The 27900-nt window shown below is 48.7% G+C and overlaps 1 protein-coding gene across 16 annotated transcripts in view; it reads left to right on the top strand.

Annotated features, from left to right (window-relative positions):
- Positions 1–5601: 5601 nt before the first annotated feature.
- Positions 5602–27900, top strand: part of Ttll1 (TTL family tubulin polyglutamylase complex subunit L1) — a 29507-nt gene continuing 7208 nt past the window's right edge. The window contains exons 1-12 of one of the 16 annotated variants that reach the window (XM_076911745.1): positions 5665–5840; positions 6761–6827; positions 7812–7828; positions 10225–10272; positions 10949–11097; positions 11210–11326; positions 14721–14929; positions 16285–16465; positions 18858–18992; positions 19531–19639; positions 21649–21792; positions 25163–25249. In XM_076911745.1, the coding sequence (XP_076767860.1) occupies positions 11214–11326; positions 14721–14929; positions 16285–16465; positions 18858–18992; positions 19531–19639; positions 21649–21792; positions 25163–25249 (978 nt within the window). In that variant the 5' untranslated portion in view covers positions 5665–5840; positions 6761–6827; positions 7812–7828; ... (1 more) ...; positions 10949–11097; positions 11210–11213. Of the gene's footprint in view, positions 5841–6756; positions 6828–7811; positions 7829–10224; positions 10273–10948; positions 11098–11209; positions 11327–14720; positions 14930–16284; positions 16466–18857; positions 18993–19530; positions 19640–21648; positions 21793–25162; positions 25250–27900 lie in introns of all 16 variants that reach the window. The other 15 variants (XM_076911752.1, XM_076911743.1, XM_034517491.2 and 12 more) reach the window with 15 other exon arrangements.

The following is a 27900-nucleotide window of genomic DNA, read 5'->3' as shown; positions in this document are numbered from 1 at the left end:
TGAGAGTGGAAGAGGTTTAAAACCCAGTTTCCCCACTGCTGACAGTAGATGTGATATAACTCTGCTGTGGCTTCCCTAATGACTCCCTAATGATATAACTCTGCTGTGACTTCCCTAATTCCCATGACTGGGAATTAATTATAAGCTAAATAAACCCTTTCTTGCCTTTGATCAAGGTATTTTATCACAGCCATAGAAATGAATCTAGACCAGAAAAAAAGGGGGGGGGGCTCATTCAGCTAATTGGTACTAAAATCATTTGTTCCTTTGTAATGCCAAGGAAGTCTCAGTGAACCCCAAAAGACTAGATAAGAACTGATCTGATGCAACCACATCAGGGTCTTTATTTGAGCTAGCTCAGGCTCAGCCCACCACTGACACGCAGGACAGTTTTGGTGGAGAAGAGCCCCAAACACTTACGGGGCAAGGTTTTATAGAAAATGGCAAGCAAGGGGCAAGTGTTTCTAGCCTGGTAAGTTATCTATCTAATAGAAGAGCTACTATGGCCCTTAACCTAATTGGCTGGTGCTGGGAGTCAAACCATAAACTTAACTTCTGCTTCCCTCTGCATTGGTGGTCATCAGGCCAGGGCTTGTTGGGAATTAACCTGGAAATGCTGGATTTGTTGGGGGAGATTAGGCTGGAGACATAGCTTCTTGGGGTTAGCCTAGAAACTGGAGCTCAGGTTTTGTTGGGGGGGGGGTAACTTGGAAACTAATACTAGGTACAGGCTTTGAGTTCAAACTTGGGTCAGGATCTCTGAACTGGAGTCTGAACTTAAAAGATTTGGTCTCTCACCTTTATCAATAAACTGACTGCAAAAAGTAAGAGCCAGGCCTGAGCCATGAAAAGCAGGTGACAGGCAGGCTTTGGCAGGTGGCCTGATCCTGTCCAGTGTGCTAATTACACTCTCTGCTCTTTTTGGTTTCTATTTGTGTTTGTTTAAGACAGGGTTTCTCTGTGTAGCCCTGGCTGTCCTGGAACTGTCTCTGTAGACCAGGCTGGCTCAGAGATCTGCCTGCCTCTGCCTCCCAAGTGCTGGGATTAGAGGTGTGTGCCACCACTGCCTAGCATCTTGCTCAAGTCTTTTGATGAATATCATGCCTTTCTCAAAGTTGTGGGCTGCAGCCCCTATAGGGGCGAAGGACCCTTCAAAGGCGTCACATAGCAGATATCCTGCATATCAGATATTTACATTGTTACTCATATCAGTAGCAAATCACAGTTATCAAGTAGCAGCAAAAATAATGTGATGGTTGGGGGTCACCATGACACGAAGAGCTGTATTAAAGGGTTGCAGAGTTAGGAAGGTTGAGAACCACTGCCTTAAAGCATCAGGCGGGCTACTAACCTCTCTGATGGCTTCTGTCTACACACCTGACATACCTATAGCTCCCTCAGGAGACCCTTTCAGCAAGTGACTTTCTATCTACCCACTTTCCCATGGCCCCTTCCACACTGGGGCAGGGCAGGGTAGGGGGTTAATATCAAGGACTTACACGAAGACCGTATTGGGTTGTTTGTGTGTGTGTGTGTGTGTGTGTGTGTGTTTGTATTCACTTTTAAATCGGGACATCTACACTCGTCCATTTTTGGATCTTCCAAGAATTTCTCGGTGTTTTTGTTTGTTGGGAACGATGTCTAGCTTTCTAGTCGTGGCACAGACTTAAAAGCAGATGGCCGCTGGGCAGAAAGCCAAATCCAAAAGTGGGTCTGTTCTGGATTCCCTGGTTTCGACGTCTTAACAGCATGAGAGAGCCTCATTCTTCAAGACGGCTTTAAAAGTCTGAGGAACAATTCAGATAATTTTAAAAAATCAGATATATTTAGCCAAGTCTAGTGGCACATGCCTTTAGTCGCAGCACTTAGGAGACAGAGGCAGGTGGATCACCATGAGCTCATCTATATAGAGAATTCCAGGCCAGCCAGAGTGACGTAGCAGGATCATCTTGCTCAAAAGTAAATAAATATCTTAAAAATAGAAAATCATGCTGGGCAGTGGTGGCGCACGCTTTTAATCACAGCACTTGGGAGGCAGAGGCAGGCAGATTTCTGAGTTCGAGGCCAGCCTGGTCTACAGAGTGAGTTCCAGGACAGCCAGGGCTACACAGAGAAACCCTGTCTCAAGGCCCCCCAATCATATATAATTAAGATATTACTATAGTACCTATTTGCATGTTCATGGTTTAAAAAGTGAGAGTCCAAACCATCTCTCCTGTTCTTTTTTGCGGCTTTTGAGAGAGGGTCTCATGTAGCCCAGGCTATCCTCAAGCTCAGTTAAATAGCCAAGGATGACCTTGAACTTTTTTTTTGTCTTTGTCATTGTTTTTTGAGACAGTGTTTCTCTGTGTAGCCTTGGCTGTCCTGGAACTCAGGCTGACCTTGAACTCACAGAGATTCTCCTGCCTCTGTCTCCTGAGTGCTGGGCTTAAAGGCATACACCATCACTGCCCACTTGATCTTTAACATCTAAGCCTCCAGCTTCTACCTCTCAGATACTGGGCTTGTAAGCATGCATCACCCATGGGCCGTGTTCCATTTTACTTAATACTAGGGATTGAACCCCAGACATTATACATGCCAAGTGAGCACTCTATCCATTGAACTTCAGATTCAGCTTCTTATTTATTTATTTAGTCAGTTAGTCAGTCAATAAGTCAGTCAGTCGAGGTTGCTCAGGCCAGTGCTTGTGAGCCATTGTGCCCAGCACAATACCACCACCACCACCACCACCACCACACCACCACCACCACCACCATCACCACCACCATCTTCATTATCATTTTGTTGTTATGGTTTCCCTGCCCCAAACTACCAAGTAGGGAGACTGGCTAGCTAGCAAGCCCCAGGGACCTGCCTGTCTGTGGTGGTTTGAATATGCTTGGCCCGTGGGAAGTAGCATTATTAGGAGGTGTGGTTCTTTTGGAGTAGATGTGGCCTTGTTGAAGGAAGTGAGTCACTATGGGGGTGGGCTTTGAGGTCCTATACTCAAGCACCACCCAGTGAAGAAGAGATATTCCTGGCTGCCTATAGAGGGGAGTCTTTCCTGGTTGCCTTTGGACCAAGAGGTAGAACTCTCAGCTCCTCCAGCACCACGTCTGCCTGCAGGCTGCCATGCTTCCTGCCATGATGATAATAGAGTGAACTTCTGAAACTGTCAGCCAGCCCCAAGTAAATGTTGTCCTTATAAGAGTTGCCTTGGTCGCTGGGCAGTGGTGGCTCGTGCCTGTAATCCCAGCACTTGGGAGGCAGAGGCAGGCAGATTTCTGAGTTCAAGGCCAGCCTGGTCTGCAGAGTGAGTTTCAGGACAGCCAGAACTACACAGAGAAAACCTGTCTCAAAAAAAAAAAAGTTGTCTTGGTCATGGTGTCTGTTCACAACAATAAAACCCTAAGACACACTCTCTCCCCTAACTATGGGATTACAAGTCACTATGCCCTATTTTTCTTTTTATTTATTTATTTAGTCTGTTTCTTTGTTTTTCAACACAGGATTTCTCTATGTAGCCCTGGCTGTCCTGGAACTCACTCTATAGATCAGGCTGGCCTTAAAGTCAGATCTGCCTGCTGCCGCCTCCCTAGTGCTGGGACTAAAGGCGTGCGCCACCACCGCCCGGCATAATCACTGCTCTTGCTCAGTTCCTTCGCTGAGTTTTGTACCTTTCTCAAAATCTCCAGCTTTCCTGAAAGCAGATGTTCTTAACCTGTGTATCATGACTGCTTTGGGAGGGGGTCACATATCAAATATGTACATTTTCTTCATGGCTTCTTCTGAAGAGTCACACCAGGCAGAAAATCTCATGAGATTTATTGGAGGGTCCAGGGGAGGGGGAGAGAGATCCAGGGATGGCTGTCCTCTGCTCCTGGGAGCAGACAGTAGGGAACGAGACAAAGGGGCAGTGCTTATACAGGATTTCTGAGGAGGTAGAACTTCTCAGGGCAGAGATTTCCAGAGTGAAGACTGGTGGGATTTCAAGTCCTGAGCTTGAGAGAGCTCAGGGATTGGTGGGTTTTCCTGTTCGGGGATTGGTGGGTTTTCCTGTTCAGGGATTGGTGGGTTTCTGCTTCAGAGATTGGGTTTTTGTGCGATGCTTAGGGTTTGGTGGGTTTTCCTGCTCAGGGAACATCTGCTTTCAGGAAAGCTGGAGATTTTTCGAAAGGAACAAAACTCAGCAAAAGAATTGATCAAGAACAGTGATTCTCAATCAATCACTGCAAGCCGGGCAGTGGTGGCTTTTTTTCACCTTCTTTTCCCTCCATTGACCCATGGGTTAAGGTGGAAAGTCCTTCCCGGCTGCAACCAGTTTTTTGCTGAGGTGCCACCTCTGTGGGGATGTTAGGGAGGTGGGGAGGCTGGAGAAGAGGTGCTGCTACTGTGGTCCGCTCCTGTGGAACAGCTCCTGCTGTGGTGCTTCATGAAAGCTGTAGGCTGATGCAGGGGAAAAGGTGTTGCCACCGTGGACAGCTCCTCATGCAGGCAGTAGGCTGAGGCAGGAAAGGTGTGTCATCGTGGATGTCACTTTGAGGGGCAGCTCCCGCTGAAGCGGGGAAGGCAGTGGTGCACCATCGTGGACAGCTCCCGCAGCTCCTGGGACAGCAGCAGGCTGAGAAGATGTTGTGGTGACACCATTTTGACAGGAGCCGTCATTTTGGACAGCTCTTGTGGGACAGTGTACTGTGGCAGCCATAGGAGAGACCTCCGGGAAGGAGGGGCCTGCTGCCGCTTTGAGGGCGTTATGGCTCAGCGCCTTTTGTGGTGCTCCGCTTAGAAACTACAGCCCGTGTCTTAGGAAAGACACCTGAAAATGGCCTCTGGTCCCCACAGGCATGCACACACAGGCACAACAGCTCAGCACACATAAAGCATACTGTTTGGAAGAATGCTTCAAATCCTTTGGGAGGGCTCCTCGTCACCACTACATGCTGAACAAAATCTTCACATTACACTATAACTTCAGAAACACGATTGTGATGGTTTGTATATGCTTGGGCCAGGGAGTGGCTCTATCAGGAGGGGTGGCCTTGTTGGAGTTGGTGTGTCACTGAGGGTGTGGGATTTAATACCCTAGTCCTAGCTGCCTAGAAGTAACTATTCTGCTAGCAGCCTTCAGATGAAGAGAGGAGCCTGGCATGGGTGTTAGGAACAGAAGTTGGATCCCATGCAACAACACAGCACGCTTTAAACCTCTGAACCATTTTTCCAGATCCATTATTTTTTAATAACATTTATTGTGTGTGGGCGTGGGGTGCGTTCAACGTGACACACGAGTGGAGATAAAAAGACTACTTGTAGGTAGGTGACTGTTCTCTCCTTCCATCACGTAGGTAGGTCCCAGGGCTCGAACTGAGGTTATAAGGCTTGGCGGAAAGCGCCTTTACAACTCTCATTTCTGTGCCCTGAAGACTGCGTGGATAAGATACCCTGCGCTTTCTAGCCTCTAAGCGGTGGATAACTCGCAGGAAAAAAAAAAGAAAACTGAGGCAGAGAAGAAGGTGTCACCACTGTGGACAGAAAAAAAAAAAAAAAAAATCAGGAAGTAGTAGGGCCGCCGGTAGTCGCGTTCTCGGTTGCTAGGACACCTCTCCGGAAGTGGAGTGCTCTGGGCCTGACTGGTTGCAGTAGAGAGGCCGGGCGGGGTCCTGTGCGCCGTGGGCGTGGCCGCGCGTGGAGATTGCGCACGCGCGGGCGGGCGCGCCGGTGGAGGGACCGGGCCGTTTAGCTCCTGCTATCCTGAGTGTCTCCGCTGCTCAGTGTCGTTTCCTCTGCTGATCTCCTGGGACTTGCCTTGTGCCTTCCGATTGCTGTAATTGCATCGTTATCTTTCTTACGGGCTAGTCTAGGTAGGCTTTCAGTGCATCCGCAGTCTGTATTGTTTGAGGTGGCATCTGTTGTGGGGGTGTTGGGGGCGCCGCACCTGTGCGTGTGGCTCAAGGCCGCACCAATTGCTCTGCAAGACTACACCGACCCGAGCTGTTGCCCTCTTTGTTAGGAGGGGGGGGGGTCTAGGAGTTGTGGTCCTCTGTGGAGCCGGGCGGGGGGGGGGGGGGGAGGGGGTTGCAGGGACTCAGTCCCCAACTGGATGCAGGAAGTATATCCCTGCAAACCAAGTTGGAGTTGGTAACGCAGGCTTTGTTTGGGAAACATTTAATGAGCATAATACAGTGATGTCATATGACAGCACAAAAAGAAGCCCTGCTCTGCTCTCAGTGAATTGGAGATGCTGCTAGACAGCCACCTTAGGTCATGACACTGGCAACCTACAGTGGTGTGAAGAGGAATGCAGGTCACGGATGTGCAGTAGTATATACTATTTTATTTAAGTATTCTTCCTTATTTATTTTTTAATTATGCATATATGTTTGTGTCTTGGTGTGGGTGTGTGCACATGAGTGCAAGTGCTGGTGGACGCCAGAAGGGGGCGTATGGGAGCCCCCTGGAGCTGGAGTTCCATCAGAAGGTTGTGAGCTGAGTGCTGGGAACCAAACTTAGGTCCTCTGCAAGAGCAGGACCGGCTCTTATAGCTGAGCCATCTCTCCATCCGTGTAGCTCTTATTTTCTTAGAGATACCATTTTTCCCTTTCATTGAAAGCTTGTTGGAAAAGAATATAGGTACTGGGAATCCTGGCGGTGCTGGGATTTCACTGACAATGATTTGTAAGAATGTCAAAGTGAGGGGAGCAGGGCTCTTGCTTTCTGAGGCTGGACACAGAAGTGTGATGGGACTCTGGTGAGTTCTCATCTGCTTGCTGTTCCTAGGAAGGCTGTCTTGACTCCTGTCTGGGCTGTGATCACAGCAGGCGTTGAAGCTCTTCGGAGTACTCCAACAGGCAAGTGTTCTGAGCTGCTTGTCTTTCCCCGAGTTGCATTCTGCATGTTCCTAGAAATCCAAGTCTTTATGGGCGATTGTTGCTGGTCTTTCAACCCTATAGGGCTGGACGTCCTCTCATTCACTGATTGGCCAGAGAAGCACTTATCTGGTCCTATACAGAGGGAATTTATTTTGTAGTTTTATGAGACAGGGTTTCATGTAGCCCAGGCTGGCCTGGAACTCCCTATGTAGCTGAGGATGACCTTAAATTTCTAATCCTCCTGCCTCTGTTTCCCAAGCATTGGGATGTCAAGACTGTGCCACCATGCAGGACTCCATGTATTTTTTTTTATTATTTATCATTTATTTAATTTTTTATCATTATGTGTATGTAGGCACACTTGCAGTACATATGGATGTCAGGGGGTAATTTGGTTTTCACCTTTATGTGCCTTCCAGGAATCATACTCACATCACCAAACTTGCAAGACACTTGCTTGGCCATCCTGCCAACCAATTTATTTATTTATTTATTTATTTTTGGTTGTTGTTTTGAGATAGGGTTTCTCTGTGTAGTCCTGGAGTTCACAAGGTAGACCATGGTATCCCGGAACTCATGGAGATTAGCCTGTCTCTGCCTCTCCAGTGCTGGGATTAAAGGCATGGCACCACCAGGCCTGGCACAATTCATCAGGTACTTACTAAGTACCTACTGTTGCTAGACACTATTTTGGGGCTGGGGATTTGGCAGGAGGTATGGCATGCTGGTAGTCCTGTGCTGACATGTCTGTGTAGAGACATACATGAGGAAGACAAGTGGATTTCAAAATCGAGCATGTGTGAGAATCATCAGACAGCTCCCTGGGTACTCCTCCAAAGAATCTGACTAGAACATCATTGGTGGGTGAAGGCAAGAACCAATCTTACTTCCTCCTCTGTCTCTTCCCTTCCTCCCTGGCTTCCCTTTTCCCTTTTCTTTCCTTGTGCTGGGGATGAATCCCAGAGCCTCCTGTAAGCCAGGCAAGTGCTCTACCAATCAGCTACACCCCAGTCTCAAAAGTCCGTTTTTTTCTGTCTAGTTCCGTGGGATGCTATGATGCTGGTAATGGTTCATGAGCCAGTCATACCAAGAGTAAGAGCCAGGCTAAGCCAACATACAACGTGCACGTCACAGAGAAAACATAGTAACTCCCCGTATCCATTGCTTTGCCTTCTATGATTTCAGTTCAGAAGATTCTAGAAGTAAACAGTTAGTTCTTTTTAAAATAATGGGTATTTTTGCTTACGGGTGGCTTGTGTACCAGGTGCTGGTAGTGCATGTGGAGGCCAGAACAGGGTCAGATTCTCTGATACAAAGTTACAGTTTCCAGCCGCAGTGTGGGTACAAGAGCTTCCAGTGCTCTTAACCACTGAGCCATCTCTGCAGCCCCAAGAAATAAATGGTTACTAAGTTGTAAGTGGTCCATCATTGTGATTACTATTCTGAAGTATCAACCTTGAGGTGCCTGGTCCTGCCTGAAACAGTAATTCTTCTTTGTCTTGAGCTCTCGCAGTGCTTTTACCCATAGTAGTGGGCCCCAAAGTGTAGGAGTGGCAATCCTGGCTGTTTGTTTCCTTAAGTGGAGATGTGCAAGCTTGTCACGGATGCATGGATGGGAAGAAACACAGTTTATGTAGAATTTCAGGCATCAAGCAGGGTCTTGGAGTGCATTCTCTGTGGACAGTGGGAGGCCGCTCTATAGTGTCTGTGGCACTGTCTGGAGATTTGAAGACAGGCTGTCAGGAAAAGCTACTCTTGGGAGTTGACATTTGAGGAGGGGCCAGATCTATGGGAAGAACACAGGCTCCAGACATTCAGTTTAGTGGAAGAAGGTGGGAGACAGGGTTCCGAGGTGATGGCACAGGTAGGAGGTACTGGCACAGGTAGGGCCAGGCTGGCCTTGCAGGTCCAGAGCAGACTACTGGTTTTACCATTGGTACCATGGCCCAGGAGCTTAAGATATGATGGCTTCACCTGATGTGGATGTCCAAGAACCAGCTGGGTCACACTGAGACAGCTATCAGGCCCGTGTGTTTATCCAGCAGAGCTATGGGGCTATGGGGGTTTTGTATGGACTTAGGGTCTTCTGGGACACAGCGGATACCTGATTTGTCCCCTTTAGGATCACACCCAAGCTTTGTCACAGTGTTGTATTTTTTTGTTGTTTATTTTAAAAATTTATTTGTTTGTGTATTTTTTAAATGCATGAATGTTCTGTCTGCATGTACACCTGCACACCAGAAGAGGGCATCAGATTCCTTTGTAGATGGTCATGAGCCACCATGTGGTTGCTGGGAATTGAACTCAGGACCTCTGAAAGAGCAGTCAATGCTCTTAACTGCTGAGCCATCTCACTGTCACAGTAAGGGAGATTGCCCTATGTGTCTGTCATGGTCTCTGGGACTGGATCATTGCAGTCAGCTCTCGGCTGTGCCAAGTGACTGTCATTGCTGAGTGGGTAGATTAAAATCCAGGCTCTGAATGGCCATGGGAAATCATGTTCTCCCTTTTGTGAAGGCTGTACCCAGTCACCTGGGGCAGGTGGGTGGCATATTGTCTTCTGTAAATGATCAGTAGACTGACTGGCTGAGGTTGGTCACCTCAGATGACTTTGTCTTGGTTAAGTTTTCATGATGTGCAAATGTTTTTTGTTTGTTTGGGTTTTTTTTGTTTTGTTTTGTTTTGTTTTTTAGGTTTTTCGAGAGAGTTTCTCTGTGTAGCCCTGGCTGTCCTGGAACTCACTCTGTAGACCAGGCTGGCCTCAAACTCAGAAATCCACCTGCCTCTGTCTCCCAAGTGCTGGGATTAAAGGCATGTTCCACCACTGCCCGGCTACAAATGTTTTAAGAATTCATTTTTATTATTTGTGCATGTCTGCCTCTGTGAGTGTATGGGCATATGTGTATGCAGTGACCACAGAGGGTTTCTGGGGTTTTTTGTTGTTGTTGTTGTTTAGTTTGTTTTTTGATAGGGTCTCACTGTGTAGATCTGGCTGTCCTGGAATTCACTATGTAGACCAGGCTAGCCTCAAACTCATTGTGTCCCATCTGCCTCTGCCTCTTGAATACTGGGATTGAAGGCACCTGGTTGTATTTTCTTTTGAGACAGGGTCTCACTCAACAGCCCTGGCTGGCCTGGATCTGACAGAGACCAGGCTAACCTCGAACTTGCATAGGATCTTCTACCTCTTCCCTCTGTGTGTTAGGAGAACATGTGACCTACCATGACTGGCTACTCCAAAAACCTTATGATTTAAGAGCCTGCTCTGTGCACATTTGTAAACCAAGATGCCATCCCCAGGTGTCTACTTATTTGGTCAAGGTTTGCTCCAAAATTGTGTCACCTGTCAGTTCTGTATCGCTTGTGTTTTTGTCAGTGACGCTGAGAGATTCTGGGCACTCCAGGAGTTGCAGAAGGACCTATGGTAAGTGCTAACAGTGCCATGGCAGGCGGGGGACAGAGAATGTATGTATATGAAGAGCAGGAATGGGGGTCAGTCTGAAGCTCTGGCCTCCCAAGGCTCAGGCTCCCTTCCTTCTCAGCAGGATGAGGACGGGCAGGCACCTGGCATTCTGTGAGTGGCCATGCCCATACATATAAAGTAAAAATAAATCTTACAACATTTTTTAAGAGTATGATTAGAACAAGACAGGTAGCTGGGTAGGGGTGGTGCATGCCTTTAATCCCAGCACTTGGGACGCAGAGGCAGGTGGGTCTCTGTGAGTTCAATACCAGCCAGGAATACAGAATGAGTTCTAGGACAGCCAAGGCTATACAGGGAGACCCTGTTCTAAAAAAACCAACCAAACAAACAAACAAAAAGAATGAGAGAGGTAAAGGGTAAAGGGGAGGCAAGCAGACAGGCCGTGCTGGACAGAGATGAAGATGCCCAGGCCAGGATGTGCAAACGATTGCAACTTTATCACAGGTCAGTTCAGGGGTCCACTTCTTAGAACAGCCTCCCCCCCCCCCCCCCCCCGCTCTGAACAGAGCCCCTTCTGCTCTTTTAGCCCTCATGCCTCTCCTGTGGTTCCTGATACGGGCACCATTGGATGTTCGTGGGTGACTGTTCTTAACCCATTTATCATTGGTTGACCTAGGGGCTGGACATGTATGGAGTGCTGGAGGCCTGTCTGCATGTGGACTGTTGACCAGTGTCCCTGATCTCCCATACTAGATGCCTGAAGTGTCTCTTCTTGCCCCATACACGTGATCTCTCTAGACATCGCCAGCAGTTGTGGGGCAGAGGGTGGGTATATGTTTACTTTGCATGATGGCTAGGGGATCCCCTTGGTTGTGGAGGGAGGGGGCCGTTGGTCCGTGGTGAAGTTTCCGAGTGTAAGGATGTGGGTCTCTTCCAGGATCATGGCAGGAAGGGTGAAGTGGGTCACTGACATTGAGAAGTCGGTACTAATCAACAACTTTGAGAAGAGAGGGTGGATCCAAGTGACAGAAAATGAAGATTGGAATTTTTACTGGTAAGATCGCAGAGCTGTGATTTGTGTCTTCCAAATTATGTAGTCAGTTTAAGCCTGATGAGGCATCTCCACCTTTTGTGACCCTGTATAAATAACCTAACCTCAGGGCTGGAGAGGTGGCTCAGTGGTTAAGAGCACTGACTCCTCCTCCAGAGGTCCTGAGTTCAATTCCCAGCACCCACATGGTGGCTCACAACCATCTGTAATGGGATCCAATGCCCTCCTCTGGTGTGTCTGAAGAGTGTGACAGTGTACTCACATACATAAAATAAGTAAATCTTTTTAAAGACAAGAATGACCCAAGCCCAGTGCTTGAAACCAGTTAACTAAGGACCCTCTGAAGGGTTGGCCAGGCCAGGGACTGGTGACAAGTCAGTCTCTAAGAGCCAGGGTGGTGGAAAAAGCTTTTGGCTGGGAGCTTCCTCAGAGTTTGTCACCTGCAGCTTCGTCCATCAGGACCGGTTTATTGGACTTGGCCTAAACATTGAACCACTTCATTTAGGCCTTTCCCTGAGATGTGTTTGCTAGGTCTTTGTTTTCTCTTGGCCAACTGTCTGGCATCTGTATCTTCCTCTTTGGCTGGCATGGCAAAAGCCAGAGTCCAGTTAGCTGGCTCTCTCTGGCTCTGGCTCTCTTTGTATCATGCTTGTGAGCGAGATGTGAGCTCTCTCAGCTACTGCACCAGCAGCCTGCCTGCATGCATGCATGCATGCTGCCTGCCTGCCTGCCTGCCTGCCTGTCTGCCTGCCTATCTGCCTGCCTGCCTATCTGCCTGCCTGCCTGCCTGCCTGCCTGCCTGCTGCCTGCCTGCCTGCCTGCTTGTCTGCCTGTCTGCCTGCCTGCCTGTCTGCCTGCCTGCCTGTCTGCCTGCCTATCTACGACAATGGCCATGCTCTCTAACCCTCTAGGACCATGAGCCCCCAGTTGAATGAATGCTTTGTTTTATGAATCACCATGGTCATGGTGTTTGTTTTTGTTTTTGTTTTTTTTTCGAGATAGGGTTCCTCTGTGTAGCCCTGGCTATCCTGGAACTCACTCTGTAGACCAGGCTGGCCTCAAACTCAAAAATCCACCTGCCTCTGCCTCCCAAGTGCTGGGATTAAAGGCGTGCGCCACCACTGCGGTCATGGTGTTTTGTTACCGAGATAGAAAAGTAAGGCACTCGGAAAGCTTCTTCCTCCCACTGAGCCCTGAGAGGGAGGGCTGGACTGAGCAGTGACTTGAGGTGGGGCTGGCAGGTGGCTGGTCATTCACTAGACCCACAGTGCCAGTGGAGGGCACCGAGTGCCTTCCTTGTTCAGATCAGGAGTGTTTTGGAACTCTTTATTTTACCTCTTGGAAGGAAGGCATTAGGGATCTTACTAGTTTGTCCAGCCTTACTTTCAACTTCTGGGCTCATCCAGTTCCACCGTAGCCTCTAGATAGCTGAGACTGTAGGTGTATACCACCCCAAAAGGCTTTAGAGCTCTTATAAAAGATAGGGTATCACTATGCAGCTGCTGGAATTAAAGTCATACACCATCTTGACTGGTGTGGATGTGTGTGTGTGTATGTACATATATTCATATGTATCTGTGTTTGGGTTTCCATGTGTCTCTGTGAGTACATGTGCCAGTCAGTGATCAATATGTGGTGTCTCTCTCTGTCGCTCTCTACCTTAGTTTTTGAGACAGAGTCTCTCACTGAAACTGGAGCTCACAATTCAACCAGACTATCTGAACTACTCCACACACTGCAGCCCACCACCACCACCACCACCACCCCACGCCGCCTTGGTGCTAGCTCACAGATGTGCACTGCCACACCTGGCTTTTATGTGGATGCTGAGGATTCGAACCCAGGCCCTCGTAATTTTCACACGAGTGCCCACACACATCCATATGCACAAAGATACAAATACACTTAAACATTTTTAAAATAAAATGAATAAAGAGGAGCCCTTACCTGCTAGACAATGTTAGATGGAAATATTTTGGGCAAAGGGAAACCCTGTCTGGGAATTTCTTACAAAGAAGCCCACACTATGGGGAGAGAGTTTGGGTCGAGTCCCATGTTTATCTATGGAAGATGAGCCCTGAGGTTCAGCAGTTCTTTGTGGCTGACCTTTCCCATGATAGGACATTTTGAAAGGCCCTCCATTTTGGTCATCATGGAGTAGATACCCTGGACAGTTATTTAGGCTTGCTCTGTGGGGTGGGGCAGCATTGAGGAGAACAGAGTCCACAGAGGGGGAGCCTGTGGCAGGCTACCTTGTTTTGCTATTCAGAAGTTTCCTCATAGGTGTCAGCCACCCTCTCATACATCTTCCCTGTCCCTCTGTGAGGTTGGTGGGGACAGTGGCTTCACTGTAGGATCAGAGGGCACCTATTTTAGGTGGGACGTGGTGGCAGGAGGCAGAGGCACGTATATCTCTGTAAGTCAGAGGCCAGCCTGGTCTACAATGCGAGTCTAGGACAGGCAAGGCTATTACATAAACTTTGTCTCAAAAGAAAGAAGAAAGAAAGAAAGAAAGAAAGAAAGAAAGAAAGAAAGAAAGAGAGGGGGGTAGGAAAGCACCCCTTTCTGGGCTGGGCATGAAGCTCAGTGGTAGGATACTTGTCTGGAATGTACAATACCCAGGGCTCAGTCCCCACCAGTACAAAAAAAAAACCAAAAAACAAAAAATAAGAATGAATCAGAGGCCAGGCAGTGGTGGTGCACACCTTTAGTCCCAGCACTTGGGAGGCAGAGGCAGGCAGATTTCTGAGTTCGAGGCCAGCCTGGTCTACGGACTGAGTTCCAGGACAGTCAGGGCTACACAGAGAAACCCTGTCTCAAAAAACCAAAAAAAAAAGATATGCTGGCTGACTTGGGGCCTCGAGTCACCATGTTAGTATTCATGTTTAGATGTTTTTTCTGAATTTGGGTACAAATTAATTTCCTGACATTAGCTTCTGAGAGGGTCTGCCCAACCTTGTCTGTTAGCTGCGTTAACAATCAGCCTGACAGGGTTGGGACGATGGCTCAGCCATTAAGAGCTCTTCCAGAGAACCTGGGTTGGATTCCCAGCACCCACATGGCTGCTCACAACTACATGAAACTCCAGTTGAAGGGGGTCCAGTGCTTGTTCAGACCTCCAGGCACACAACCTGTGTGTCCACGAGCCCACGAGCCTGTGGCGCCAGAATCTGGCGTTAGCCAGTGAGCAGTGAATGGGCTTTACCTGGGACCTGATCCAAGTGTCAAGGCACAGGGTCTAAGCCACCCTGTCCTTCAGCTGGCCATAGCCCATCATCCCCGAGTGCACACTCCATGCCTCAGCCACGGAGTTCCCCAGGGAGACTGGCAGGGCTGTGAACAGGCATGCGCTCAGACACAGCTCTGAGCCCCTGTCCCTTCTGTGCCTCTGTTTCAGGATGAGTGTGCAGACCATTCGAAACGTGTTCAGCGTAGAAACCGGGTACCGGCTCTCAGACGACCAGATCGTCAACCATTTCCCCAACCACTACGAGCTCACCCGCAAGGACCTGATGGTGAAGAACATTAAGAGATACAGGAAGGAACTGGAGAAGGAAGGAAGTCCCCTGGCGGAGAAAGACGAGAATGGGAAATACCTCTATCTGGGTTGGTGCCTTCTCCCGTCCCGGGTCCTAAGTCATAGCTGGGTGTCCTGGCGAGCGTTTCTATTTCTGTGATAGAAATCATGGCCAAAAGCATCCTAGGGAGGAAACGGTGTGCCTCAGCTTACAACTCTGGGTCACACTCCCTCACTGTGGGAAGGAAGGACAGGAACTCAAGGGTTTCTTTGTGTAGCCGTGGCTATCCTAGAACTCACTGTATAGACCTGGGTGGCTTCGAACTCACAGAGATCTGCCTGCTTCCGCCTCCCAAGTGCTGAGATTAAAGACATGGACCATCAGGTCAGGCGTCAGCCTGCTTTCTTAGATGATTCAGGACCACCTGCCCAGGAGTGGCACCACCCACAATAGGCAGGGCCTTCTCATGTCAGTCATTAATCAAGAAAAACCGCCCTACAGATTTGCCTCCTGGCCAATCTGATAGAGGCATTTTCTTAAGATTTGTTCTTCCCAGACATGTCTAGGTTTGGGTCAAGTTGTACATTGAGTTAATCATTTCAGGAGTTCTGAGGGATTGGTGGCTGGCTTTGCCCGGTGAGTGGGTTGGGGCAGGTTCTGTGGCCGTCTGCTTTGCCTCTGATGTCTCCAGGTGGGTGGGCAGGGCTAAGTTTGGTTCACACTCTGAGTCTCAGTTACTATGGAGTTGTTGAGAAAGAAACTTAGAATGGACAAAGGTGTGCCCAGTGCCACCACTCTCTTGAGCCACACTCGGATGGTGTGTGTCCCTGGTATACCTAGGGATCAAAACTGGGCTGCTGGGTGGTTCAGGGTCCCATACCAGAGCAGAATGAAAAAGGGCTTGGTGTTGTATTTTTTTTTTTTTTTTGAGATTTTTATTTTTATTTTATGTGTATGGCTTTTTGTTGGAATGTATGTCTGTGCACCACCTGTATGCAGTCTCCAGGAAACCAGAAGAGGGCATTGGTTCACCTGGAACTAGAGTCAGATGGTTGTGAGCTACAGTGGAGGTGCTGGGACTAGAAACTGGGTCCTGAGCAAGAGGAGACAAGTGTTCTGAATTACTGAGCCATCTTTCCAGGTCCTGGGCAGAATTTTATCACCAACTTCTCTGGCCTCAGTTTCCCTATCTGCTAAGTGGGAATGATAGCTGCCTAGCAGACAGCTTATTCAGGGTTTAGGTGATGTATGTCTGCATCGTTCTATGCACACAGCTCAACAGGGTCCCTTCTTAGTACACACAGGAATGGGATAGCAGGAGCCCTGTGGTGTGGGTTCAGGGTTGAAGGGACAGTGCGCTAACAGAGCCCTGAACCATGTGATATTTTCCTGCCCCCGCCCCCGGTGGGCAGCCCCTTACGGCAATGGATGTCGTTACTTCAGACTTCGTCCCGGTCACCTACATGCTCCCGGCTGACTACAACCTGTTTGTGGAAGAGTTCCGGAAGAGCCCCTCCAGCACCTGGATCATGAAGCCATGCGGCAAAGCCCAGGGAAAGGGCATCTTCCTCATCAACAAGCTCTCACAGATCAAAAAGTGGTCCCGGGACAGCAAGACATCCTCGTGAGTTGAGATACACCCCTCTACACACACACACCCCAATGCATGTGAGGTTCCGGTTACCCGTGTCTTGCCGTCCTGCCGTCCCATAGCCCTTGCCTGCTTTTCCAGCTGTGTCCTTGTTATGTGGCACCCTAGCAGGGCTCTGTGACTGAAGACATATAGTTAACCACAGATTTCCCCATGGTAAGCCATGGGTGTGTGGTGCAGGTCCTGAGCAGCGGCTTAGCAGGCCATTTGGTTCCCAGGCTGCTTGAGGCTGGCACGGGTGTGGCAATGAGGCACTTGCTTCAGGGCTGGGGGCCTCCAATTCTGTGTCTGAGGGATCTGAGAGTTGGTAGCAGCAGTTGATGGAACAGGTCACCGGGGTGAAGCCTGGGGAGAGTAGGAGTGGCCTGCAGGGGTGGGAGAGGGAGAGGCACCAGAGTGGACCACAGGTTGGTTGGCAGGTGGAGTCCAGTTTACCCTGTGTTACCAGCTCCCTTCTGCCTCTGAAGAGTCCTTAGCTTCTTGGCAGTACCTGGAGCAAGGCCTCGGTGTGCTCCTTCCCGGTGATGACTTACCTTAGGAGTCCCTAGAGTATAGAGCATTCCAATCCAATTATACTTTGTCCCAGGATCCTTCTTGCCTGGGTTCCCAAGGGCCATCCTGCAACTCCTGCATGGCTTCTAACTGAGATATCCTTCATGGCTCCCTAGTCACTCCCAGTCCCACCTTGAGAGAGACAGGGGGCTTGTTACCTTTATCAACAAATTCTTTTGTTTTATTTACTTATTTTTATTATTTGCGTGTGTGCATTTGTCCACACATGCACAGTTTATCATCTGTGTCAGCGTTCACTCTTGGTTTGGCCATTCTGTGACCTGGACAGTGTATGATGGTGTCTCTCCACCCACAAAGGTTCATACAAAGCACTTTCACTGGGCTGATGTCCTCTGTTCACCCCCCCCCCCCAACCCACTTCTTCCAGTCTACCCTCCAGGCAGCTGGTCTTCATACCACCTGCATAGTTTTCCCTTTTTTCAGAGTGTCATCAGGCCAGAATCACACAGTAGGGCCTTTTTAGGTTGTCTGCTGTTGCTCAGCTCTGTGTTTTTAATGGCCTCCCTGAGTGCTTGGCATACATTATGTCATCCAGCTTATTCACTCATTTCTCTCTGCCACTGAATAAATAGTTCTGTTACCTGATAGTTTACCCGCTCACCTACTGAAGGCCACCTTGATTGCTGGTGAGTCCTGGCAGCCATGACTGATGTTGCTTTAAGCGTCACTCTGCAGGGTGCAGGGGTTTTCCTGTGAGACAATTCTCAGCTCCTCTGAGTGAATGCCAAGGAGTCCATCACCACTCCCAGCTGTGTATAGATGTCTAATTTTAGTGGCTGTCTTAGTTTGATTTCTGATGCTGTGATAAAACAACTCCTAAAAGAAGGGGTTGATTTTAACGCTCAATTCCAGGTTACATTTCACCACAGGGAAGTCAAGGAAGCAGGAACCTGAAACATCCATCTCCATCATGTCCACAGTCAAAAGCAGAGAGAATTACTATGTACATGCCCTCTTGTTTACTTGTGTTCAATAGCTTTCTTCAGGATCCCTGGCATAGGGAATGGTGCCACTCACAGTAGGCTGTCTTTTCACATAGTTGAGATTGTCCCCCAAAAGAGGCTGGAGAGATGACTCAGTGGTTAAGAGCACTTGCTGTTCTTGCAGAGGACCTGGATTCAGTTCCCAGAACCAATAGGCTAACCTGTATGTAAATAACTCTAGTTTAGGGCATCCAATACCTCTTCTGACCCCCATGGGCACTGCCTGGACATGGTGTATAGACAAAAAGACGTTCCCTCAGATATGCCCACAGGTCAACCCAGTGTAGAGAGTGCCTCATGAGACTCTTCCCAGATGACTCTAGGTTGTGTGAATTTAATGATTAACACTAATGGGAGCTGGAGAGATGGCTCAACAGTCAAGAGCAATTGACTGTTCTCTCAGAAGACCTGGGTTCAAAGCCTAGCATCCACATGGCAGCTCACAACGGTCTGTAACTCCAAGATCTGACACCCTCACAGACATACGTGCGGGCAAAACAGCAAAGCACATAAAATAAAAATAAATAAATTTTAAAAGAAGAACACTGGCTGCTTTTCTATAGGACCAGGTTTGATACCAGCCGCAAAGGTAACTTACAACTGTCCTGTCCCTCTAGGGGCACTGCATGTGTGTGGTGGCCAGACATACATCCAGACAAAACACCCATACACTTTAAAGAAGTCAGTTAATTTAAGGAGGAAGCTAGCCATCACAGTGGCCAGCCAGCCGTCCCCTCTTTCCTTTGCAAGCTGTGCTTTTAATCCCATATCTTTTACAATCTAACTGTGACTTTCTCTGATGCGTGTAGGTTTGTGTCCCAGTCCACAAAAGAAGCGTACGTGATCTCACTCTATATCAATAACCCGCTGCTCATCGGTGGGAGGAAGTTTGACCTTCGTCTCTATGTCCTGGTGTCCACCTACCGCCCGCTGCGCTGCTACATGTAAGGTCTCACTCTGCTTCCGTGGGGCTCACTGCACCTGGCTCAGGGCGGGTATCACATGGCTGGCTTCTGTGTAAGAGCAGTTGGCCTAGAAGCTACCGGAAATCTTACAAATAAGAGGACCACTCTTTTGGAAATTTGAAGGAAATGGGGTGTGGTGTGCACACCTGTAATCTCAACACTTGGGAGGTAAAGATGAGAGTTCAAGGTTAATCTGAGCCACATAGTGAAACCCAAAGCACTGGAAGCTAACATCCAATCTTCTGTTGAGTGGACTTGTGTATTTTCAGTTTTTCTTTTCTTTTCTTTCTTTTCTTTTCTTTTTTTTTTTTTTTTTTGACAGGGTTTCTCTGTGGAGCCCTGGCTTTCCTGGAACTTGCTCTGTAGACCAGGCTGGCTTCACACCCAAAGATCCCCCCTGTCTCTGCCCCACCTCCCACACCTCTGTACTGGGATTAAAGATGTGGACCCCTGCTGCCCAGCAACTGGTAAATTTTCTTTTGCATCTCCTGTGACCCAGCATGCGCTCCCTCCCCAGGTACAAGCTTGGGTTCTGCCGCTTCTGCACAGTGAAGTACACTCCAAGCACCAGTGAGCTCGACAACATGTTTGTCCACCTCACCAACGTAGCCATCCAGAAGCACGGGGTGAGTGTCTCCACTTTGGGCATCAGGAAGTTGCCTGGCTTTATGGGATTCTCTTTAGTGTATATTTGCAAGAGGGGACCAAGCTAGTTCTGGGAGAACCATTCACAACCCAGTGGCCCAAGGCCCAGAAGAGACTCAGGGTAGCAGTGATGGCTGTCCCAGGCGCATTACCTAAATGCCTACTTAGGGTAGAAAGGATGCTTAGAGAAACAAGAGTGTGGGTTCAAGCCCCGGCTTTCTGCTTTTGTGGATAAGTCAGTTCAGTGCTTTTCTTTTTTAGTAAAAGAAGGGGCCCTTGCTGAGATGGATGACATCCTGATAAACTTGTTCTCTCTGTTGTTGTGCTGAAACTGGCCTTAGGGCCTGGTGGATGTTGGGTAAACCCTCCATCCTGACCTGTGCTCCCAGCTTCCGAGCCTCTTCTTGCTTTCTATTTTGAGACAATATCTCACTAAGTTACTTGGGCAGACCCTGAACTCACGCTGTAGCCCAGCCAGGCCTTGAATTGTGATTCTGAATCATGCCTTGATGTCTGAATAACTAGAGTTACAGAGTGGCACCAACAGGCCCACTTTAACTGCCTCTTTATTATTGTTGTTGTTATTATTATTTAATGTGTATATGTTTGTCTGTGAGCATAGGTCATGTGTTTATAGGTGTTCACAGAGGCCAGAACAGGGCATCAGATTCACTGGAACTGATGCTACAGATGACTGTGAGCCACCCAACATGGGTGCTGGAACCCAAACTTGGGGCCTCTGGAAGAGCAGCAAGTGCACTTAACTGCTGAGTCATTTTTCCAGACCCAAACCTATCTTAAATTGAAATTGAAAATACTGTAGGTCGAAAATGTATTCAGTTCACCCAACCCATTGAACATCATAGTGTGTGCGTGTGTGTCTGTGTGTGTGTTGCCTCATGAAGCGCTTTTGAATGGCAAAGCACTCCTTTGTTTGAAACCACAGCTTGACCCTTGTGTGAAAGTTTTATACTGTTCCACAGTAGAACCAGAAAAGGAACAGATGCTACTCTGAGCGCTGTAAAGCTGCCTCTTCTGGTGAGAGGAATCAGTGTGGCCAGGGACTGGCTGTCACAGAAGCTCAGGAGCCTCTGTGCTGGGCTGGGGGAGCTCATCTGCTCTCCCAGTGGGGTGGATCCTGGTTGCTGTAGGCCTGGTGGGACAGGCCTAGCATACAGAGAAGCAAGAGCCAGCCAAGCCTGAGGCCTGCACCTCTTGCAGACTGGTGGGATGAGATGTTTTGAGATGCCTGGAAATCAGGAGACTGCTTGCTGTGCAAGGTGGCATCTGGCTGGAAGTACTTTAACCCCTCAAAATCCTTTCTCTTTTCTGTCAATTGTCTTTAAAATTATACTTTACAGATTGAAGCATTTTGATATTTTTGTTGTTACTGTTGAATTTCATTTGTTTGTTTTTCTTGGGGTTTTTTTTGTGGGGGAGGGTTGTTTATTTTGTTTTGTTTTTCTTGATTTTTAGATAAAGTCTTGCCTTTGCTGTCATGAAACTTGCTGTGTAGACCAGGCTGGCCTGGATCTCATAGAGTTCTGCCCGCCTCTGCCTCCAGAGTGCTCGGATTAAAGGAGTTACTACAATGCCCGGCTGTCTTTGTTTTATATATATATTTTTGAGATTGAAGCTTGCTAGGTAGACCAGGCTATCCTCCTGCCTCAGCCTCTCAAGTACTAGAAATATTAGCATACACATTTGTCTTAGTCAGGGTTACCACTGCTGTGAACTTCTGAGTAGGGGGTAAGTGAGGGTCCAGATGGCACTTTACAGTGTGGGCTACTGAGTGTACACAGTTGCTTATGAGACCAGGGGGGAGTTGAACATGTGATACTGTGTGTAGTAGATGGCACAGGCCCTCCTGGGCAGGGATCCCTTGTCTTGCTGCAGAATACCTACCTGTTCATACCCAGGGGCCACTTGAGGGCAAGTGGCTGGGTTCCTCCAGGCCGTGTCCTGAAGGCCATGTGTCCTCCCTCACCAGGAGGACTACAACCACATCCATGGTGGCAAGTGGACTGTCAACAACCTGCGTCTCTACCTGGAGAGCACCCGAGGCCGAGAGGTGACCAGCAAGCTGTTTGATGAAATCCACTGGATCATTGTGCAGTCTCTCAAGGCTGTGGCAGTGAGTGACAGAGGGGTGGGGCGGTGCAGGGCAGGCCAGGCGGGGCCCTGGAAATCCAATGGGAGCCAGGGGCTAACCAGCAGTTCTTAAAAAGTATTCCACAGAGTGCTTCTACTCTCTCACCCCTGCCTGTTCATCAGCCAGGGGCCGAGATAGTTTTAGGAAGAGATTGGGGCCAGTTTCCAGGGCTATACTGTCCAAGTGGGCGTGGTCAGCCTCTGATAGGGCCGCAGACCTTGATGCCTCTGCCGAAGTATAGCGTCCCATTGATGTCATCTCCCTCGTTCTTTTTCAGTCTCTCATACGATCCATCCCGACTTCGCTTTCCCCTTCCACAACTCCTCCAAGCACCTGCCCCATCTCCCCTCTCCCCAGGATCTGCCGCTCCTCTGTTTCCCTTCAGAAAAGAGCAGGCCTCCCGGGGATATCAACTGAACAGGGCATAACAAGATGCAGTAAGATGAAGCACAAACCCTCATATCATATCAGGGCTAGATGAGGCAACCCAGGAGGAGAAGGGTCCCAAGAGCACGTGAGAGTCAGGGATGCCTCCACTCCCATTGTTAGGTGTCCTACAAACACAGCAAGGTAACAGCCATGCCGGATTTGCAGAGTCCCTAGTGCAGACCCACGCAGGCGTCTCTGTGAGCCCCTGTAAACCCTGCTTAGTTAATTTTGTGGGGACACCATCTCTTTTTCATTCCTTTCTTCCCTTTTTTTGAGACGTGGTCTCACTGGGTAGCCACAGTTGGCCTGCAGCTTGTTATATTAAACCAGGCTGACCAGGAGTGCTCTCTGTAGACCAGGATGGCCTGGAGCTCACAGAGACCTACCTGCCTCTGCATCTCCACCATCAGTCCTCCTTAATGGGTATTTTGGCATGAGTGTCATCCAACCCCAGTGGGGGAGGGGAGTCCCAGCAGCATTCATTTCGGGCAGCTTAATATTGCTGTGTCATGGCTATTTAAGGTTGAAAATAGCCTCCTTCTTTATTCCTAACCTGGTCTTTGATTTGCTCACTGTTGGCAGTTTTTAGGCAGATGCACTGCGAATTTTGAGCGATTGGTCAAAAATTCCTGTACACATTGCTGGACTGGCCACTCCCTGTTTTTAGGACTCTGCCGATGGTGTCTCTGGGGTGCCATTGTTTCCCAAGAAAATGGGGGATCTTGACCCCAGAGTTAAAAACAGAGAAAAAGGCTCCAGACCCAAAGCCAGTCTCCTTGTCTCCCATCCCCTCTGCCAGCAGGGACAGGAAGGCAACCATTCCCCTGCTGAGGTCCCTTGTAAGACCCAGAGTTCCTCAGTTCTTCCCCTGAGTGTAGAGGGATTTTAATCCAGCAATATGGCTGCTCTGGCAAGGGATCACATCCAAAGACCTAGGTCTGTGTGATCCGACTGGAATGCAGGCAAGCCTTTAGTTTATACCTTTAAGGTAAAATTAGTTCGTAAAAGGAAGCAGCTGTGTTTCAAAGTGACGTCTAATTGAGGGCAGACAAAGTGACGAATCAGAGAAATATTTGACAGAATGAGTCAGGGATAGGATACACCTGTTGCATCTAATTTTAAAAACAAAACACGCTACAGCTTTGCTGGAGAGCTGCTGCACCACCAGCCCCTCCCAGCTCCCTTTTGTTCCACCCCGTTTAGCTCCGGGGATCGCTCACCACCAGCCCTAACCCGGCTTCCTTTTCTACTTGCTTTTGCTCCTGGAGGGAGGGGTAGCATTGTTACCAGCCCACTCCTGAGACCCTTGACTCCTCGGATAAAAGACACACAGACAGCTTTGTTCCTTTAGAACTTGCCTGCTAGGCGCAATTGCTGGGGCAGATAACTCCCTTCTGGAAAGGTGTGCCCTTACCTTCCTGCACTAATCTTAGTGGCTTGCTCCACCTCGTCTCTGCCAAACATCTTTGGCAACCTGCCCCTAGTGGAGCTCACAGGCCCTAGCTCTCCCCGAGGCCTTACATGATTGCAGCATCCTTCCTCCTCCAAAGCATGGCAGAAACGCCTCCTTGCTCCTTCCTTCATCTCTTCCTCTTGGGACCCAGAAAGTCCCACCTATACCTTCCACCCAGGAATTGGCTCCCAGCCTACTTTATTGACAAATCAAGAACCAATTAGGGAACTAGATCTTAGTATCAGACCCTCCCCTTACACACACCCAAGTCTCACACAGGAAAGAGAACCTATATGAGAGACGTGCAGGGAGTGCAGCCAAACTGAGTTTGTTCCTTAGTGATTCAGTTCAGTGCAGTTCAGTTGAGTGCAATTGAGCTCAGTTCAGAGCAGTTCCTGAGGCAGTTCAGAGGCAGTCATTCCAAGCAAAGCAATTCAGCCAGAAGCGGAGAGAAGCCAATCTGAATGAGCTTGGAAGAGGAGTTTGAGCCAGAACAACTGAGTTAAACCAGCCAGCAAGAGTTCAGAAAGAGCTAGAAAGAGTGAGTTTATTCAGCAGCAAACCTCTGAGATGACAATTACATCTGGTAAACAAAAGATACATTTACATCTGAGGGCCTGGCTACTGAGCTGGCCCTCGACAGACCCACCCACTTATGTGGGACCTGAGGACACAAGGCCTGGGGACATGGGATGGTGCCAGGTCACCATGGAGAATGTGAGAGATGCAAAATTCCCAGGTCCCACCCATCTTTCTCCTTGAAAAGAGCCACCTTGTGCACAGGGGCCTCACAGAGGGGCCTTTTCTCCTGGCCCTCAGCTCTGGGTGAGCCCTCTGCAGTCTGGCATCCACTCTTTGACTCTCTGGGTGGTGATTCCCAGGCTTTTGAAGAAGGCAGGATTTTTTAATATTGTTTTAACTATGTGTTGGTGTATGTGTCTGTCTGTGGGCATGCCCGTGAGTACAGGTACCCACAGAGGCTGGAGGCATTGGAGCCCTGAAGCCGGAGGTTACAGATGGTTGTGAGCTGTCTTGACAGGGGTTCCAAGAGCTGAACTAGGGTCCTCTGGAAGAGCAGGAAGTGCTCTTAACAGCTAAGCCATCTCTCCAACACCCAACATCCGTTACTTGTTCAGTACCCAGGGAAAGGTTATTGAAGGTGTATTAAGGTTATTGAAGGTGTATTTAGGTGAATTGGAAATTACAAGGGAAATCCAGAAATGGAAAGGAAATAGGCTTACTCTTCTCGTTGGTTTATGATCTGGTTTATACCTGGTTACACAGGGAAGCATAAGAGGCAGCCTGCTGGTGTGCCTGTGTGTGCGTGTGCGTGTGCATGTGTGTGAGAGAGAGACAGAGAGACAGAGAGACAGAGACAGACAGAGACAGAGAAAGACAGGAAGCAGCAGTGTGGGAGGGTCCCTCTGGTCTCTGAGGATGTGGTTTTATAACCTATTGGTCACTCTGCAGCCAGTGATGAACAACGACAAGCACTGCTTTGAATGCTACGGCTACGACATCATCATTGACGACAAGCTGAAGCCCTGGCTGATCGAGGTAACTCACAACCCTGACACCTTGGCCAGCAGTGCCACGGGAGAAGAGAACATTCTCACTCCTCTCCAGCATGTGCTAAGGCATAATTTGGAAGCGGGTCCGTCTGCCCTTCGAAGCAGAAAGGGTGTAATGGTGGCCAATCTAGAAACGATAAGATACACACCAATACAGCAGGTTTTCCTGGCCACAGCCACGGCATTATTTCCTGGCACTGTGATCAAATACCTGACCCCTCCCCCCAAAAACAAAACAAAAAAGAAAACAAAAAACCAGCTTGAGGGAGGAAGGCTTCATTTGGTTTGAGACGACAGTGCTTCCCTGTGGGTAAGGCCTGGTGTGTGTGTGAGGCAGCTGCGCACATCTGTCAGAGCTGGAGCAGAGCGAGGCAGATACTGATGTTCCACTAACTACCTTCTTTCTTCAGCTCAGTGCCCTAGCCCGTGGGATGATGTCACCCACATGCAGGGTGGGTCTTCCCTCCTAACTTAAACTTCTCTGGAAATACCCCAAAGTTACCCTGAGGTACCGCTGGCCTTTTTTGGATCCCACTATCAGTTTAAATAATGACACAACTCCTTATGTAGTATAAAGCTTAGGCCTTTTGCTGGGCCTGTCTCCCAGCTACCGTTTAAACGTTTAAACTTAACTGACCTCATCTGTCACCTGCCACCTGGCTAGTTCTTTACCTCCCTGCCCTGCTCTGGTTGTCTGTGTTCCCTCCCGTCCTCAGCTCTCAATTCTCCCCCTTCAGCTTGCCTCCCCTGCATCACTCTCTGCCTGGAAGTGCCTGTTCCACCCTCTTGCTTCCTGCCTCAGCTATTGGTCATCAGATCTTCACTATAACTAATCAGCAGCAAGACAGCACGGGATGCATCACTAAGTTGCCTTGAGGGAGGTGAAGAAGGGGAAACATTTATAAAGTAGAAAGCCCGGATGATAGGCCATAGAAATGACAGTACCAGAATCCTTCCAGTCCTCAGCTCTCTGTGCTACAGAATCAACAACTGAAAATACAGAGACACACCTTCACACAGATTGAGAAAGGTCACCCCAACACTGAGGAGGCTCCTAGGTCACTGCAAATCCCATCAGATTGATGGAGATTAACTGGCATGGCCTTTTCAGAGAGGTAGGCATTGGTACCCTTGTCTGAGACTGTGGACAAGGAACCTCTGGCCCCTCAACAAGCCGAGGGTGGGAGATGGCCTGAGCATGCGGGAACCTCCATGGTATTGTTCCATGCTGTGTTGGAGGCATACAGGTCAGGCCCTTCCTTCAGTCACACAAGCCAGGAAGCCTAGGATTCTTATAAGAGCACAGAGTAGAACATGGCCCCATGCAGGGGAAGTCAGAGGGAGCCTCAATGTGGAGTCCATAGTAATTGACATATCAAGGCGGGGGGGGGGGGGCACTGAGGGAGATGTAATATTTCCCTCCAAAACCCTCCTTCTTTTCCTTTTTTTCTTTTGAGAACTGGTCTTGAACTTATGGTCATCCTCCTGCATCAGCCAGAGGTGGTGGAATCTTAAACACAGTAACTTTAATGGAAGCCATACTTTCCTTGATAAACTAAGATCCTAATTGTGGCTATTCTCTCTCTCTCTCTCTCTCTCTCTCTCTCTCTCTCACACACACACACACACACACACACACAATTACAAATAAATCTCTGTGTCTGTGTGTATGTGTGTGTGTGTGTGTGTGTGTGTGTGAGAGAGAGAGAGAGAGAGAGAGAGAGAGAGAGAGAGAGAGAGAGAGAGAGAATGTTTATGGGGTGTGATGTGCACATGAGTGCAGTGCTTGCAGAGGCCAGAAGAGGGCATCAGATCTCTCCTGAGCTGGAGTCAGTAGGCAATTGTGATTCTGTCTTCAGATATTACTTACAGTTCACCTAAGAACCAATAGAAACAGACCACACAACACTTCTGTCCTACTATGCTTCTCTGTTGTTGTGATAAAACATTGATGAAAAGCAACTCAGGAGGAGGTTGGAGAGATGGACCTGAGTTCAATTCCCAGCAACCACATGGTAGCTCACAACCATCTTTGATGGGATCCGATGCCCTCTTCTTTCATGCAGGCACACATGCAAACAGAGCGCTCATGTACATAAATAAATCAATCTTTAAAAAACTGCCCATACATAAAACATAAATAAACCTTTATAAAAACAAAAGCACACAACTTTGGGGAGGAAAAGATTTGCTTGGCTTTCAGGTCTGTCATCCGGAGAAGTCAAGGCAGGAACTGGAGCAGAGACCATGGCGAAACGCTGCTGGTTGGCTTGCTCAACTATCTTTCTCATACAGCCCAGACCCACCTCCCAGGGATTACACCACCCACCATGTGCTAGGCTCTTCTACATAAATAAGCAATGAAGAAAAGACTTCGCAGGCCCAACAGGATGGCTCAGTGGATATTAAGGCACTTGCTGCCAATCCTGGCAGCCCAAGTTTGACTTCCAGGACTCACATGGTGGAAGTGGAGCATGAATTTCCCACAGGTTGTCCACTGACCTCCACATGTGCACTGTAACACGTTGTGTGCCCACACAAATACACACATATCACACACACACAAATAAATAAATGTATAGGGGGCTGGAGAGGTGGCTCAGAGGTTAAGAGCACTGACTGCTCTTCCAGAGGTCC

This window comes from Arvicanthis niloticus, chromosome 13, assembly GCF_011762505.2.
Source record: "Arvicanthis niloticus isolate mArvNil1 chromosome 13, mArvNil1.pat.X, whole genome shotgun sequence".
Lineage (NCBI taxonomy): Eukaryota > Metazoa > Chordata > Mammalia > Rodentia > Muridae > Arvicanthis > Arvicanthis niloticus.
This window is presented reverse-complemented; position numbering and strand designations above follow the sequence as displayed.